The 16990-nt window shown below is 40.1% G+C and overlaps 1 protein-coding gene across 1 annotated transcript; it reads right to left on the bottom strand.

Annotated features, from left to right (window-relative positions):
- Positions 1-4356: 4356 nt before the first annotated feature.
- On the bottom strand, positions 4357-16015 carry akt2 (v-akt murine thymoma viral oncogene homolog 2). The gene is made up of 14 exons (XM_037776191.1): positions 15563-16015; positions 12902-13071; positions 12496-12627; positions 12272-12383; positions 10456-10609; positions 8427-8558; positions 8225-8290; positions 8061-8129; positions 7398-7520; positions 7126-7254; positions 6471-6685; positions 5789-5876; positions 5604-5706; positions 4357-4622 (listed from the first exon to the last, which is right to left on the bottom strand). Exons 2-14 carry the CDS (start codon positions 12945-12947, stop codon positions 4543-4545), a joined length of 1449 nt encoding a protein of 482 aa, XP_037632119.1. The 5' UTR covers positions 12948-13071; positions 15563-16015; the 3' UTR covers positions 4357-4542.
- Between the last annotated feature and the right edge of the window lie 975 nt (positions 16016-16990).

Below are 16990 nucleotides of genomic sequence, written 5' to 3'. Positions count from 1 at the left end.
ACATTGTAAAGTCTTGCAAAGGGGGGCTGAAACTGTCTACCAGGACAACGTCCTCCCCTTAAAGATTGCTTTTTTCATTTTGCCCTCTGAGCCTCAACTAACAGCAACAAGCAAACGAAAGAATCTTGTTACACCAGCATCAGGTGTGACATTCGTGACTGTTGATCACATTCAAATACACAGAGAAGCAAATAGTAAAGCTGCAAATCAAATACTACAAAGCTGCAAGCCTCCCCCTCTACGAATGCTGCATTCACCATCAAGCTTTTTTTTTTTTTTTTTTTTTTTGGTATTTACACAATAGTGAGGAGGCACTTGTTGTGCCTGTGTTTGCCTACAGGAGAGGTCAGGGGTATTAACTTGCATGTTCAGCTGTGAAGCATTGCTTAAAGCGTGGCCAGCAGCGAGGTTCAGAGTATGGCTTCACAACCAATATTAAAAAAGTTCAGCAGCACCCCCTGATGGCCATGATAGCAATGAAGGCAAATCCACAGTGGAGTCCATCAGTGCAGTGGTTCTGATATCCGATCCTGCCGTTTTCCAAAGCAGGACGCTAGGCTAGAGTATGATGGCTGTGCCTGAGCCAGTGAGAAGAGGTGCTGGAGTTGTGAACTGTAAATCAAAGCCATTCGATTCCCATTATCATCTGCAGGAAGTGGGGCCACCTGCTGCCCAACGATGAGTCAAAACCCTGCTGCTTTTCTGTGTCATCGTCACCACTTTCACTCAAACATCTCACTGTCACTTACACAAACATAATAAAAACAAAGAAATGTGTGACATGAGGGGTGATCCCAGAGAATGCTGTTAGAGGTTTTTGCAAAACCTTTAAATGTCGCTGTTGAATAAGCACTTTGGAGAGTATGACTACCAATTTTATTATTCTCAACCCTGCAGGATAAATCAAAGGGTTTTATCTAATTTGTTCAAGAATTGTCTGGAAAATAGGCTTTGTTTTTTTTAAAAAGGGACTTTAAAATGTGTTCTGCAAAATGTAGGCAAGTCTTAGGGACTATTTTCTCTCTAAAAAGAATGATTTCCCTTAAAGGTACAGTGTGAAGGATTTGGCGGAATACTGTGATGTGGTTGCAGATTGCAACCAACTGAGTACTCCTCCGCCCACTCCTCCCTTTCCAAGACTGCGGTAACGTGAGCCGCCGATAGCAAACCCGTGGTAACGACGTTCGCCTCGCTCAGAGGCCATCCTTACCATAATAACACTACTTTAGCAGCAAAGGAAGTCAGACAGCGGCTGGCGGTACCACAGTTTTGCACTCTGCTGCTCACGTTACCGCAGTTTCACAAGTGTGTCGCAGAACTACGGTGGCCTTCAGGTAACGTAAAAAACATGATAGGCTCTCTCTACAGCCAGTGTTTGGTTTGTCCGTTCTGGGCTACTGTAGAAACAGCAGACTCCGTGAAGAGGACCCGCTCCTTGTGTAGATATGAAGGACTCATTCTAAGCTAACGAAAACACCACAATTCTTAGTTTCAGGTGATTATACACTAGTGAAAACATAGTTATGAATATTATATTCTATTTCTGCAAATAGATCCCCCAAAATCCTACACACTGTACCTTTAATAATACTTTCCTTATATATGCTGAGTTATGCACATTATGAACGGTGTATTCAGCCTAGGGGACGTGAGCCTCAATTAACGTCTCATTTAAAATCAAATTACTGATAGTTACGATCTTAGCTAAAAAAGCATTCATCCGATGGAAACCCTGTGAAATGAAGAACAAAAAGAAGCCGTTTAAAAACTTTTAATATATAATTCTTATATATTGTATACTTAAACAAGACAATGTGTCTTCCAAAATTTGAGAAATAGATGGACAAAGAAAAGGAGAAAAATCAACAAACATAAACAAAACAATGACAAACAAAAGGATCTTGATTTTCCTTTAGTGAAGCTCAAAGAGCAACCAACATCTCTTCCAGCAATATGGAATAATGCGTCAATATGAGCACTTGTGTGTGTTTATCATGTGCCGTCATGACTCAAAAGTATGCAGATTTCAACTTGACAACACATCAGCTGATGTTTTGATTAGTTCCCCCTGTCTGCAGGTTGAAGGTTGGTCGACCAGTTCGTGCAGCGTTTAGTTGGATTGTAAACCTGTTTGCTCCAGACGTACAACTACGCAGCATTAAAGAAAACACAAACATCAGATGTGGAATCATTTGAAGTGTTAAACGTCCACCAAGTCAGTCAATTTTTGGCCTCATTATAAAAAGACTCAACAACGATTGAACTCTCATTCTTTAAATACGGGAACATTAAAAAAAAAAATCTTTACACTGATATTACAAAGAGAAAATGAACAAAAGATTGGTGCCTAACTCTTCAGCTAGGGAGTGACAATTACTGGATGGAGGGCAGCGAATGGCTGTGTGCGTCTACATTGGTCTCTCTAGACAGGTTGGGAACAACTGTGGTGAAGCGTCTAGTCTCTATTCTCCTCTTTCCTTCTATTCTTACTCTCTTTAACACATAGCGACTGGCCTTAATAGAGTTGTAGGCCAACCAGAAAGTTAGCATCGCCCTGGTTCCCTCGACAAAAAGATGATTTTTTTCATTGGGTTTTGGATTATTGCAGAAAATAAGCTCGTTGGCAAACACACGTTTATGATACTTACATGTTTTGTTTTCAGAGACTTAAAAGCTTAAAAATTCATACGTCATTTACTGACTTCACGGGATACTTATTGATGTATTTCATATCGTAGAATAAAACGTTAAAATCTCTTCAGCTTGTGTTAACCACAGACCTTATTTCAGGCATTGAAACAAAAACTAGGGCTGTCAATTGATTAAATAGTTAATCGTGATTAATCATAAATTTGTATCTGTTCAAAATTTATCTTAAAAGTATTTAATACTCTTATCAACATGGGAGTGGGCCAATATGCTGCTTTATACAAATGTATGTATATATTTATTATTGGAAATCAATTAACACCACAAAACAATAACAAATATTGTCTAGAAACCCTCACAGGTACTGCATTTAGCATAAAAAATATGCTCAAATCATAACATGCCAAACTCAAGACTGACAGGCAACAACAGCTGTCAGTGTGTCAGTGTGCTGACTTGACTATGACTTGCCCCAAACTGCGTATGATTATCATAAAGTGGGCATGTCTGTAAAGGGGAGACTCGTGGGTACCCATAGAACCCATTTTCATTCACATATCTTGAGGTCCACCAGGTACCACTTAAAAATCGCAAGTGGCGTTAAAGCGTTAACGAAATTTGTGGCGTTAATAGAAATTTGCATTCACGCGTTATTATCGCGTTAACTTTGACAGCACTACTAAAAACCCATTAAAAAAAAATATTGACTTCCAGATGAGGGAAACGCTAAAATACTAACTCATTTCCAGGTTTTAGGACTCATTCCTGCAGCACTCTATGAAAACGAAAATGAATACACCTCCAACCAGCTGCTAGTAGGTCCGTAAGTGGACACAGCGGCAACCTGACTGCTGCATCACTTTGAGTTAAATTAATGCAGCTTTTAAAGCAAAAGGTCAGCCATACAAGACATCCCAGTTTCTGTTCCTGACTGAGTCAATTTAGTGCCAAGCTGCTCATCATAAGTTACATGCTTGTTCCCTTTAAACAAAGGCCATTGAGTGTGTTGTGTAGTGTCCTCTCTTCTCCAGCAATAGTTTCAAAACATGCATGAAAACAGACACAAATGGGATGGTTGAGAATCAAAATGGTTGTTCATACATCCTCCTGCACTCGTATGCGCACTCATTCACACATCCACTCGTCCATTCGCTTATACACACGTGCAGTGCAAACACAGAAATGGCAACCCTCCTCCCCTCCCTCTTCGTCCCCATTTCCCTCGACAGTAGGAACGGTCCCACACTTGATTTGTAACAGCAAGTTCCAGAAAGAGCACTTGTTAAAAAAAATAAAATAAAAAAAAAGAAATCACAAAAAATGCAGAAATATGGCTTTACATTTAAAACCGTAACAATCGATGAAATAAAAATTTGTCTTTTTTCCCCAAAATCTTTTCCATTTTCCTAATTTTGATTATGCTTTTTAAAATTCTATCAAGTACGGTTGTGTGTATATATATGCAGTCTATGCATGGGTTGGTATGTGTGTGTAGCATGGGTACAGCTGGTAAAGAGGTGGTACTTGCTGGCATAACCTGGTTTTCAAAGTGTCAAGGCTTTGATGTGGTACCCCAGTGTAGTGCAGCAGAAGTCCTGCAGGGAAGCCTAGAGCCAACCCTGAGAGGACGCACAGAGACAAAGCTGCCAGTCTATCCACACAAACCCGCTGAGGTCAGTCATTCACGGCCCGTGTGTTCGTCTCATACTCCATGATCCCTGTCTTGTCTGAATAGCCAGGATATGTGTGTCTGTGTGTGTATACGTGCGTTAAAGACCGAATGAAAATGTGTCTTGTGCCAGTTTGTGTTTGTGTCGTTCTCCAGCAGCGCAAGTGTGTATGTGGGATTGTGATCGTGTGTGAGCCTGCCTGCTTGTTCAAGAGTCTGAACGATCATTCCCGTATGCTGGCAGAGTAGGAGAACTGAGGGAAGTGTGTGCGCTGATCTGAATCCTCTGCATCTAAACTGTCATCTGGAGGATACACAAAGGGAGAGAGAGAAAAAATAGCATCCACCAGTTCAAAACAGACATAAAAATACATATAAATCCAAACTGAAAGAGCGGGTCCATTGCTTTTGTTTTTTTGGATGTCTTTATATCATTCTGTAGCTTCACAGTGGTGTTCCTTATGTATTCAAAATTATGCATGTTTTCCATCAAAATGCTATTTTCCCAAACCCTTCTAAAAACGTTTTCCCACATGACCTGATGTAGGTCGACGCTGCTACATATACAGTATATATACATCCTCATAGTAAGTGTATTAACGTTACATACAGTAACTTAGATAGCAGTCTGCAGGCTCCCTGTTTGGAGAAGCAGACATGAGTACCGGCATGCAAGCTAAGCAATGTACTGCTGTGTGGACGCCACACAGTTCGGATCCGAAAGACACGCAGTAACACAAACAAACTAACCGATCAATGCAGCATGTTCCGCGAGGTAAAAATGACTGTTTCTATGAATGGAGCCTGGTCTGGCTTTGAAGACAGCGATATAACAGCTTCAGTTCCCGGTCGGAAAGGGCTGTCTGATGGAGAGGTAAAGCTCTGAAAATATTTTATATATAAGTTTTTCTGCTCCCGTCCACAGACGCTTTACCTCGCCCTCAGACAGCTCTTTCCAACGGGGAACTGAAGCCGTTTCATCGCTCTCTTCAAAGCCACCAGACTACATTAAAAAAAGCAGTAATTTTACCTCGCAGAACGCGGGAGTATACATGCAACCTTCCTTCAGTTATTTCCAAACTTAGCACAGCTAACGTTGACTCAGCTGGTGCTAGCGTCCACATTATTCATAACCTTATTGATTAGCTTTGATTAGCTCATTTTGGTAACTTACGTCACTGCTTTTTGCAACGGTTGAGTGGTTGTTTCCATTTGAAAAAAATCAGAACTCAACGCAGATGGACACACCCTTTAAAGCACAAATGGCAGATGTCGATATACTTACACTTGTCAGGGGGAGTTATTGTTATGGTTTGTGCTGTGAACTCATCATCGAAGTAACGCGTGTCCGTCTCTGATGTAACCTGGGGCTTGAAGGGTGGAATAAGCTGAGGAGAAGAAAGATATCGTTTTAGAAAGATGTACCTTCTGAACATCTTATTTTAAATGTTATATGTTGTTTTTTTATACCTTTTTTTCAAGAACATCCTGCCAGTTGATGGAGGTGAAGAACTTGTGGCTCATCACTTCTTTGGCATCGTCTGGTCCGCCTCCAAGCCTGTGAACAAAACAAAAACACTCTCATCATCACCACCCACTCACCAGCTACCTTTTCTTTAGACAGGCAATTGTACAAACACTGTCATTGGAAATGTACAACAAGCATTTGTGCTGTTCCCTTCCGACTTGTATTTACCAATTTCGAGACACATTTATTCCTCATTTCCTTACTGCTTACAGGTGCATGTGTTGGTAATCCAGGCTGTCCTCGATGTACTAATATTAGCAGTTCTTTGACTGTTCTCAGAAACACTGGGGCTCGACCAAAACAACAATCAATTACGCCCTTGTTTATAGCCATTATCCTGTACCAAAACTAATCAAGAAGGAACAAAGGCTTAATAATGTGGTTACTTATTTTATAGCAGAGTATGTGGTGCCCCCAAGCACAGTGCAAGATTCAGAAAACTAATCAAGTGCTACAGACGAGACGTGGTGCAAAATCCCAGGAAGAAAATGTTTTCCTTGGGCTGCACTGCTGCATCTTCAGGAGCCAGTTATTCAGATGAACAGCCACGTTTTCACAGAAGAGTTGCAACGATTAATCTATCAAGTTGTCAACTAGACAAGAGATCAGATGCAAACCACGAACCTTTGTTTTGGATCCTTTTTGAGCAGGCCGGCCAGCAGAGCCTTAGCCTCAGGAGCCAGGTTCTTGGGGAAGCGGATCTCCTCCATGAGAATAAGTTCAAAGAGACGCTCGTGGTCCTGGTTGTAGAAGGGCAACCGACCGCACATCATCTCATACATGACCACGCCCAGCCCCCACCAGTCCACCGCTCGTCCGTAGTCGTTGTCTTCTAGCACCTGACAGGGTGGGAAAGAATCGAGTTGGGAGCGAAATAAAACAACAGGAATATCTGCAGGAGAATCAAGGTTTTTTTTTGGTTCAATCGTTCAATTTAATCCATTTCTCAGTTCAGTTCAGAGTAGATAATGTCCTTACTATACAGATACATTTCTGTATAGTACTGTTGATTGTCAGTGCTCTATAGGTAAATTAGCATTTTCTTAGCATTAGCATTTTATTGTTGTGGTAGCCGAAGCACCAACTCTCACAACCAGCTCTACCGGCTGGAATCCTTACTGGTTTTCACATAGTGCCCCACAATGAAGTCAACAAAGTTGTTCAGACATGAAACTACCAACTTATCAAAACTGGCCATCATGTGCTCATCCAGCCCGGTGGCATCAGTGCATATTTACATGATCCTGGTCACAAAACATAATGATGTCAGATTCCTTACCTCTGGTGCCAGGTACTCCGGGGTCCCACAGAAGGTTTTCATGGTGGCACCGTCTGTGATCCCCTCTTTACAAAGCCCAAAGTCTGTTATCTTTATGTGGCCGTCCTTGTCTAACATGAGGTTCTCCAGCTGTGCAGGGAAAGAGGCATATTAGTTCACAGCTACGGCTGTTCCTCAGACCTAGATTGTATGACAATCTAAGGTTATAGCATACTAAAGAATATCCCTCCAGCAACATGAATACTATCCTGTCATAGCAAGAACAGGCTTACCTTTAAATCCCTGTAAACTACATTGCGTGAGTGAAGGTACTCCAGTGCTGACACTATTTCTGCACCATAGAATCTGGCTCTGTCTTCTGAGAAGACTCGGTCCCGTGATAAGTGAAAGAAGAGCTGAAAAAAGTAGACACAGGAATAAGGGACACATCATGTCCTAGATGATTTCATAAAATCAAAATGATTTGTTAGTAATTCTTTGTGGGCGTTTAAACATTTCTGTCCGTCTGTATAGCTTTTTAATCAGAATTTTTGGATTAACAACGAGCCCAGTACATGCCGTAACCAAAGCAATCCCTACAATGCATTTTAAGTCCCAGACTGATTTGATTTTAGTTATTTCAGCAACAGTCTGATGCATCATCAAATCCCACATTCAGCCCATAGTTTGATCGGATTTGGATGCATCTACAGTTCCAGTTTAACGGTTACATTAAAAGCCTTTGGGTGCTTTCACACCTGCGGTTCTAACCGGGCAAACACACCAGGGTCCGTTTTAACCAAACCAAACAGGTTAGTTGAGAGAGCACCCTTAAACTGATGCATCACAATGTGTTGGGTTTCTGTTTTACACCCCTACTACTACCATCAGCCATCTTCCAAAAGGTCATACACGGGTATATTAACACAGCCAGATGAGGAAAAAGGAAAACTTACTTCTCCTCCATTTGCATACTCCATCACAAAGCATAACCGGTCATGCGTTTGAAATGCATATTTTAGTGTCTGCAGAGGATGAAAACAAACATTAGCGTCTGTATTTTACTGATAAAATAGTCCCTTAATTTTGAAAAGCGTAAATTGAGGCATCAGTAACTCACCGTTAGAAAGGGATGCCGCGTATTTTGGAGAACTCTGCTTTCTGTAACTGTGTGTGCCACCTCATCCTAGAGGAACACACAAACACACATTTGGTACATGGAATGAGAGCAAGACCACATACTAACACATATTACACAGATAATAATACTGTTCCAAAACAATTTACAGTCAAGATTTTACTGCGATGTGATTAGCACTAACTTTAGCAATGATGACTTCTTTGCGGAGGATTTTCATGGCGTAGTACATCCCCGTGGCCTTTTCCTTCACCAGGATCACCTTACCAAACGTCCCTTTTCCCAGCAGCTTCAGATAGTCAAAGTCACTCATGGTCTGTAGGAGAAATGGTCAAAGATGAGCCAAGACAAAGGTACATCTGTGAGTGTTGATAGGATATAAAAATATATAACGGCCTGTCTTTCAAATGTACAGGATTGTGAGGAGCATTTTGATGAGTCAGTGGCTCCTCATTGTACTATCTGCTGCTGATGTTGGTGCACTACATATGATGTAGGGCTGCAACTGAGATTATTTTAATTGTCAATTATTTTCTCGATTAATGAATTAGTTGTTTGGTCTATAAAATGTCAGAAAATGTTGATCAGTGTTTCTCAAAGCCCAAGACGACGTCCTCAAATATCTTGTTAACTCGAAGATATTCAATTTACGGTCATAGAGGAGGAAAGAAACCAGAAAATATTCGCATTTAAGAAGCTCGAATCAGAGACTTTTTTTCTTAAAAAGTGACTCAAACTGATTAAACGATTATCAAAATAGTTGGCGATTAATTTAATAGTTGACAACTAATCAATTAATCGTTGCAGCTCTAACATACATGTCTCTCGTGCATGTGAGACATAACATGCTGAAATACGTATAAAGAACTATTATCTCAGAACTATTTTACTATTATTACAGAACTAAAACTATTATTTTACAGAACTAACCCTTTAAATTAACACATGTGAAACAACAACAAGGAAGTGGAAAAGTTTCTACACTGGAAGAAAAATACTTCAAAGACATTTGCAGGCCTGGTGACAGGTGTGTCGAAAATGAATGAATAATATCACATATAATGTAAAGCAGGAAATCATTCAAATAAGGATAGTTTTTTTTCATAAAATAATGGATCAAAATACTTTGTAGTGTTGCAAGTAATACCAATACTACAAAGGTATCGCAATACGCTGCTGTTAAAACAGTATGAGACCCCATTTTCTTAGTAACAGTATTTTAAGACTGACAGTGTTTTTAATACGAGCTGTAGGCTATTTCCTATGAATTGAGTCGATGTGCGACAGCGAGTGTGTGTGTGTGTGTGTGCAAGTGGTCAAAAATAAACTGTAGTTATAACCAGAAGGATGGAGTCAACAGATGAAAAAAAGATTAAAGATTAAGACTCTTCTCTCTCTTCACACCACTTGTACACAACATAGCGATTTCTATAGTTACTGTGGTGTCTTCCTGATTTTAGCAGCTTTTGTCTCATCAACTTCTCACAGAACTTCATCTGAATTTATTATCGTTTTGGGGGCTTTTGTTTTGCAAGCCTCTCGCCGTCTCCCGTGCTGCAGTACCACTCTCCGCCTGAACTGTTACTGATGCGCCAGCGGGGGCGCTGTTTTACAAAAACAAAGCCTTATTAAAGACTGTTTAATAAGTGATATCTGGTTGCAAATATAAAGCTAACTGTGAAAGAACTCACATAAACTCAAGTATATGGGGCAATATATTACTGCATACCATGTGTATTTTTTAATTAATACATTTTTAATTAATAAAACATTTTAAGTTCGATGTTCTGTCATCTATTATTCCATTACTTTTCCTGATGTTTTAGGTTTTTGCAGTATCGGTAGATATTTCGTATCGATCGAAGTCATAATTTTGGTATCGTGACAACACTGCTATTTTGAAGAACCACAAACCTCTACTTGATCAGTAAATGTTAACAGCTATACAAACTGTATCTCTACATACTTTTTACGCCGTATGACAAAGTCAGCGGTCAATAGACAAACTAAATCCGTAAAAACAGACTGAAGTGAATCAGCACTAGACAAAATATGCACACAGATGTTGCCCTCCACTCATTTAAAGGTTGCTTCACCAAAAAAGCTTTGAGAAAGAGGCTTAAAGTTTAAACAACTTGCTCAATAAAGATGAGCTTAGCTGGACAAACACAGCAAACACTCCGCTGCCAGGCACTGCTTGTGCAAATACTGACCACTTTTGTGCGGGATTTGGACACAGCAATCTCCATCTCCTCTGTGCCGCTGATGTCGCTTGGCGAGCCAAATTTAATCTCCATGGGCTCCTCATCCTGATGCTGACTCTTCAGGCTATTTGCCACTGCCTGGATCGATCGCATCCATTCCTCCCTGACCCAGAAGAAAACACACATTACCTTTATCAAATCTAGCCAAAGTCGTGTCCACATTACTCTGAACATTATTCTATAAACATTTGAATTGGCACAAGTTGTGCCTTAAGGTACAAATTGTAGTTAGCGGTGACATATTTTTGTAAACTCGTCGTATTCAGACAGATGGTTTTAGATGTTGTGCCAGAAATATATCTTAAAGGAAAAACAGTAGCTAAATTTAGAAGGTAGAGAGGATAATCTGGGGGGCTGCTGGGATTTGGTACTTGGCAGCGCAGATGTAAACAAAACTCAATGATGGTTGCTTGGGTTAGAGGTGAATAATCAGGTCTAATCTGGCACTCAATTCTATTTCAAGCACGATGGTCTTTCCTACTCTTGCAAACCCAAAAGGATTTCACTGCCTTTAGTGAACAATGGCCCATTTAAGGTCCTCTGTGTTGTAAAAATGTTGTTCCTTGTGTCTTTCTGTCCTTATTTTGTTGAGTTTATCTCATGTAAAACTAATTTTCAAACACATTTCCCCCCCCCAAGACACAGTTAATACTTCTGCCACATAGAGACAGAAGGCTAGGACTCTGAGACTAAGTCTACACTAAACTGGCTAAATCTAAAAACATTTTGGCTTTCTATTCACACTAAGCCAGTGTTTTACATGCCCACAAATCGCTGTGTTCAATCACGTGACACGTGATTTGATGTTTTGGTGTGAAAACGCAGCAAAAAGAATAGTTTACTTTGATAAACATAAAGCTTTTATAAGCTTTGATCAATGGACTTATTTAAACTTATTCAGTTGTCTGACAAAAAAAAATATATCGGTGAGAAGTGAACAACTATTCCGGAGTTTGGCTATTCTTAATCACCATACTGTAACTGATAATGCGGAGCAGGATGCAACAGAACAAAGCTTTACTGGGCTGAGACTCAGCAGAGTAACCAGTTTGTCTGTTCAGCTCCTAACCAGATTTGTGGTTTAGTTTGAGGAGGAGGAAGAGATTTATCCATTTCGATATTGTTCTTGTGTTTCAGTGTAGACAGACTTTGTTTGACGATGTCTGCTTTGTCAGATGTACTGGCCTGAAGCCCACTACAGGCAGCACTCTCACATTTTCACTGGGGCTTTTTCTACCAAAGAGAATTAGACTTAAAGTCCCAGTGAAATGAAAAATACACTTTATCAATTTTAATCCTGTGTGTCCCTGTGTTAATTTATCTTTTGTTATACGCCAAATACTGCATATGTAAAAGAAAATCAGTATCAGAGTATTTTACATCAAAATCCCCATCAAATCCCTGTCATTTCTCTTCTGTAAAACAGTTTCAAATGTTTGATGTCTCATCCTGCACTCAAAAAAATCATCCAATCAAATGAGACTTTATGCGATTAGCTAGCCACACCGGTCATATAAAACCGCACTTAACTGTTACTGGATCGTAGTGGCTAACAGAGCAATATGGAGGAATGGGAAGAGATGTGTGTTTCGATATCAGTGATAAAAGAAAATTGTTTTCATTTCCCAAACAATGTGGCTGAGGTCTAATTCATTCAAGGGAAACGTTGCCGATTTTCATACGTCACAGTAAAGATGCTAAAGACGCTCTAACTTCCATTTCACTGGGACTTTAAAATAAAACCTTTGGAATAAATGTGTTTTACCTCTCCTCGTTGCTGTCTACATGGAAAGTGCGCTCAATAACGGAGGTCCATTGCAGGCAACGAATGACAAATGTGTTGGGCCTTGGGCGCTCTGTCTTCATCAGCTGGCATTCTACAAGGCAGAGACAGAAAAACTGAAGTCACTAACAACAAAACATAAAAGCACTTCTTCACAGTTTAATGTGGCACTTGCTGAAATTTGTCAGCCAGAAGGGAAAACTGACCTGCAACAGAGAAGTTGTTGAGTGGTGGGAGGCTGTGGTCACTGGACACCTCAGGCTTCTCTTTGTAACCGATGAAGGAGCCGTCGCTCTTTAAGATGAAGTAACGAGGTCGCCATGTTTTAATGTATTCACCTGAGAAACAGACAGGTGAAGATTTTTGATCCAATGTTTGACTACTTGCTTGTGTGTTTGGCTTTAATATGGCTACTACATGTCACAATATTATTACAATGAGAAGCCATTGTTAGTGACTGGACTGAACTAAACTGAGCACAGCTGTTCTCCATTAATGAGAAAACTATGAACTTGACAGATACCAAGCCTATGGGCTGAGTATTAAATACTCAAAATATAGATATTTAATGTAGCCTCAGATGATGACAGTGAACACAAGGGGCCCCCTTACCTCTCTTGTGGAGCCATCCCTCTCTCACAACACTGACTTCATTCATGCTGGGGCAGAAGACTGTCTGGGTTGAGAGGGGGCTGCAGACAAGCTGGTGGAAATTGTGCAAATGTTCCTATTGGTCAAGTGCCTGACGGTGGTTCAGATATAAAAAATATATCATGTAATACCTGGAGGAAAAGAACAGAAAGAAATACTGTTAATGTAGAACACGCAATGAGTCAAACAGTACATAAAATACATAAACAATGCTAATCGTAGCCTGGTGGAGCTTTAACATGTAATTACAACTCACAAAGACCATCAACGTTCATTCATATAAGAAGGGATATAAACCACCTGTATCAGAAAAAACTAGGGCTGCACAATTAATAGAAATGTTATAGAAATCGTAATATGGCCTGGTTAATGGTTAATATGGTTAATAGCAAAATGTGTGTCAAAATACCATTTTAAATTAAATATTTTCAAGTTGCAGAGATGTCCTGGCCTACATATCATATTCTACAGACTTAAGAAAACGTCTTTGTTTGGTACAGATCCCTGAAAAAAAACCATAATGAGTGCACTGTTACTCTGTTAAATATTTAAAACCTCTTCTTACTTGTAACGATGCAAGCAAAAAAGCTGTGTGACTTCGGACCATTTACAATTAATTTCCTCACTTTGATTAAAAACATAGCCTTGGGTAATAACGTATAAAGAATTAGGGCTGCCCCCTTTTAGTCGACTAATCTATCGTTTTGGTCTACGTCAGCCAAGATTTTTTTAGTCGATCAGTTGTTTTTTATGCTTATAGACTTATGGGCACATCTTAGATAAACACAAGATTTAAAGTGGTGTTTTTGTGTGATTCTTTGTGGAGAAACTCAGTTTTACAGATCTGTCGATTAAATCAACTAATCAATTAGCTGACAAAATCGTATGAGTGTTAGGCGACTAAGAAGTTCTTTGGTCAAGGACAGCCTCATAAAAAAATACACGTGAAATAGGGTCAAAGGAAGTAAAACTACTGCCAGGAAGGTGGAGGTGAAGACATAAAGTGAAACCTAATTTCTCGAAAACAAACAACTTTCTGTGTATTGCTCTTGATGCCTATCTTGAGTGTTGTCACACCACAGAAATGTGCTTGAACAAAAATCCTCACCGTCTGAAGCACTTCGTTGCCTTGAAACACAACTCCACAACAAAGAAAAACTGCTGAAATCTGCACGTCTGCTCACCACCTCATATCTGATCATCTCACACTTATGACTGTGACAAACAAAAATGGCACTACTGTAATGACTATCATGAAACTCCAGGCACCTCCATCATCTCATGCAACTCTTTCCTCTGACATACACTGGTGTTTCAGTGTCAACATATATCTATATCTGGTAAACATATATCTGGTAAACATATATATATCTATATCTGGTAAATAATGTTACTCTAGTGATGTCGAATGATGTAACAATTAGGATATGGCTGCACACCTCTGTATTGTCAAATGTAATAGCCTCCCACAGCTCTTGCTGACTGTTTGTGGAGAGGCCTTGGTGATCCAGGGTCAGGCCCTGAATCAACAGCTTATGTTAGATAATAGGTTTACCAGAATTTCACAGTATTTCAGTGAAAGTGATGGGGTTGAATATTACAGTGCATACAGTCACCACCAGAGCACAAAGACTGTTTGAACTGGCTTTGTTTACAAAGATAAAAACAGACTTCAGACTTTGTTATGGCCATCAGAGGTGCATCCAGTATGTTCATAGCTTTATGAATGACTAAGAGTAATACTTACTGCTCTTTTAGTTGATAAATATGAAGCAAAACAACTTTTTTTGCTCTTTCAAACAGGGTTTCTGCAATAATATCCAGTCAAGCGTTAATATTTACATGTAACTTTAGCACCACATGAGGGCTTAATAAAGACACCAAATAGCAGTACTTTCCATAACATAGCTAACTTCTTACCCCTTGTAGATTACTGCAGTTAATCAGTGTCAAACTGTACCCAGCAGGCACAACCACAACCAGCTGCCTCAGTGTAAACATTAACGTAGACTAACGTCAACACATCCTCATCATACCTCTCACTTAGCCAGCTAGCTTCACTGAGGCAAAGTCAACAACCTTTCCTATCGTAGCTTCAGCTGCTAAACACACTTCCAACCATACTACAGCTGGTGGACAGTTTGTAAACAACAGACAGACAGACAGACAGACAGACAGTAAAGCACACTGACCATGACCCGCATTAAACACCAAACAAGGCAGCTAGCCAAAGTAGCTTTCAAGCTAACGGCTAGTTAGCATGTCAGCTAGCCAAAGTAGCTTTCAAGTTAACGGCTAGTTAGCATGTCAGCTAGCCAAAGTAGCTTTCAAGCTAACAGCTAGTTAGCATGTCAGCTAGCCAAAGTAGCTTTCAAGCTAACAGCTAGTTAGCATGTCAGTTAGCCAAAAGTAGCTAACAAGCTAACGGCTAGTTAGCATGTCAGCTAGCCAAAAGTAGCTAACAAGCTAACGGCTGGTTAGCATGTCAGCTAGCCAAAGTAGCTTTCAAGCTAACAAGCTAACAAGCTAGTTAGCTAGCCAAAAGTAGCTAACAAGCTAACAGCTAGCTAGCATGTGTGTTAGCCACTTCATCGCTCATCATTACCTCCCGGCTTCTCTTACCTCTGTGACTTCAGCACAACACAAACACCACCAGCTGGTCGGTTCCTTGAGGAGACTCGCTGCACAGTTGAAGCGTGTGTGTATTGAGCTCTGTCAATGATCACACAGCTGGAGCGGGCTGCTGCTTGAGCTTCTTCTCTCACAACAACAACAACAGCGGCTCAGCGGAGCGGCGTGGTGCTCGGTCTGCTGCTGCTGCTGCTGCAGTGGTTCACTGAGAGACAGCCAGAGAGAATGAGAATAAAGTCCACTGAGCTCCAACTTGGTAGATAGTTATGTAGAATACAATGTCCAAATCCGTGACAGATAAAAAACCCCGCCTCTTGATTGTGTTTAAATGTGGTTAAATGTCCTGTTTTAGCGTGTTAGTGTTAGTGAAGCCCCTCAGTCCGTCCGTCCGTCCGTCCCAGCAGCCAGACAGTCACAGCAAAGCCCCGCAGACGCGCACACACACAGAGAGGAAGTGACGTAGGAGGCCAGAGAGGGTCCACTGCACCTGAACAGTTCTGTGTGAAAGTACATCAAGTACTCTACTAGTCACCTTAATCTCACCCCGAACTGCACAGAGAGCTGCTGTCTGAGAGATAGGCAGTGCAAAAAAAAAAAGTTTTAAAAATCAGCTAGATTAATGCATTTTCTGCAGAAAATGCGTCTGAATGCTGAAATTAATTTCAAAGCATTGCTAAATTGAGAGCAAATGCGGAATAGACTTCTACAAAGTATCTGGGTGGATGAAACTTTAAAACTGTAATTTGTTAGAAAAGTAGTATTTTGGTAGCATGAACTTTTATTTTGAAATATTAGGTCCATCCCTAGCTTTCTGATAACATACAGTGAGAGTTGGGGGCTTTTAATTTGAAAACCAAACATCACCAAGTATCTGGGTGGAAGAACCTTTAAGACTCAAATTTGTAAAAAAAAAGTAGTATTTGGGTAGAATTGACTTTTATTTTGAAACATTAGGTCCAACCCTTATTTTCTGATAACATACTATGAGAGTTGGGGGCTTTTAATTTGAAAAACAAACATCATCAAGTATCTGGGTGGATGAACCTTTAAAACTCTTATTCGTTAGAAAAATAGTATTTTGGGTAGAATGAACTTTTATTTGAAACATTAGGTCCATCCCTAGTTTTCTGATAACATACAGTGAGAGTTGGGGGGCTTTTAATTTGAAAAACAAACATCATCCGGAGTGTCCTATTAGAGGTCCCATATTGTAAAAAGTAGAGATTTTCATGTCTTTTATATTATAAAGCAGGTTTAAGTGCTATATAAATACTGTTAAACTATCAAAACGCTCAATATACGGAGAAATACACACAGCCCGTATTCAGAAATTGTGCATTTGAAACAAGCCGTTATAGGATTTCTGTCCATTTGTGATGTCACAAATATACAATATTTAGACCATTACTCGGTTTTAAA

Source organism: Sebastes umbrosus, chromosome 7 (assembly GCF_015220745.1).
Source record: "Sebastes umbrosus isolate fSebUmb1 chromosome 7, fSebUmb1.pri, whole genome shotgun sequence".
NCBI classification, from domain to species: domain Eukaryota; kingdom Metazoa; phylum Chordata; class Actinopteri; order Perciformes; family Sebastidae; genus Sebastes; species Sebastes umbrosus.
This window is presented reverse-complemented; position numbering and strand designations above follow the sequence as displayed.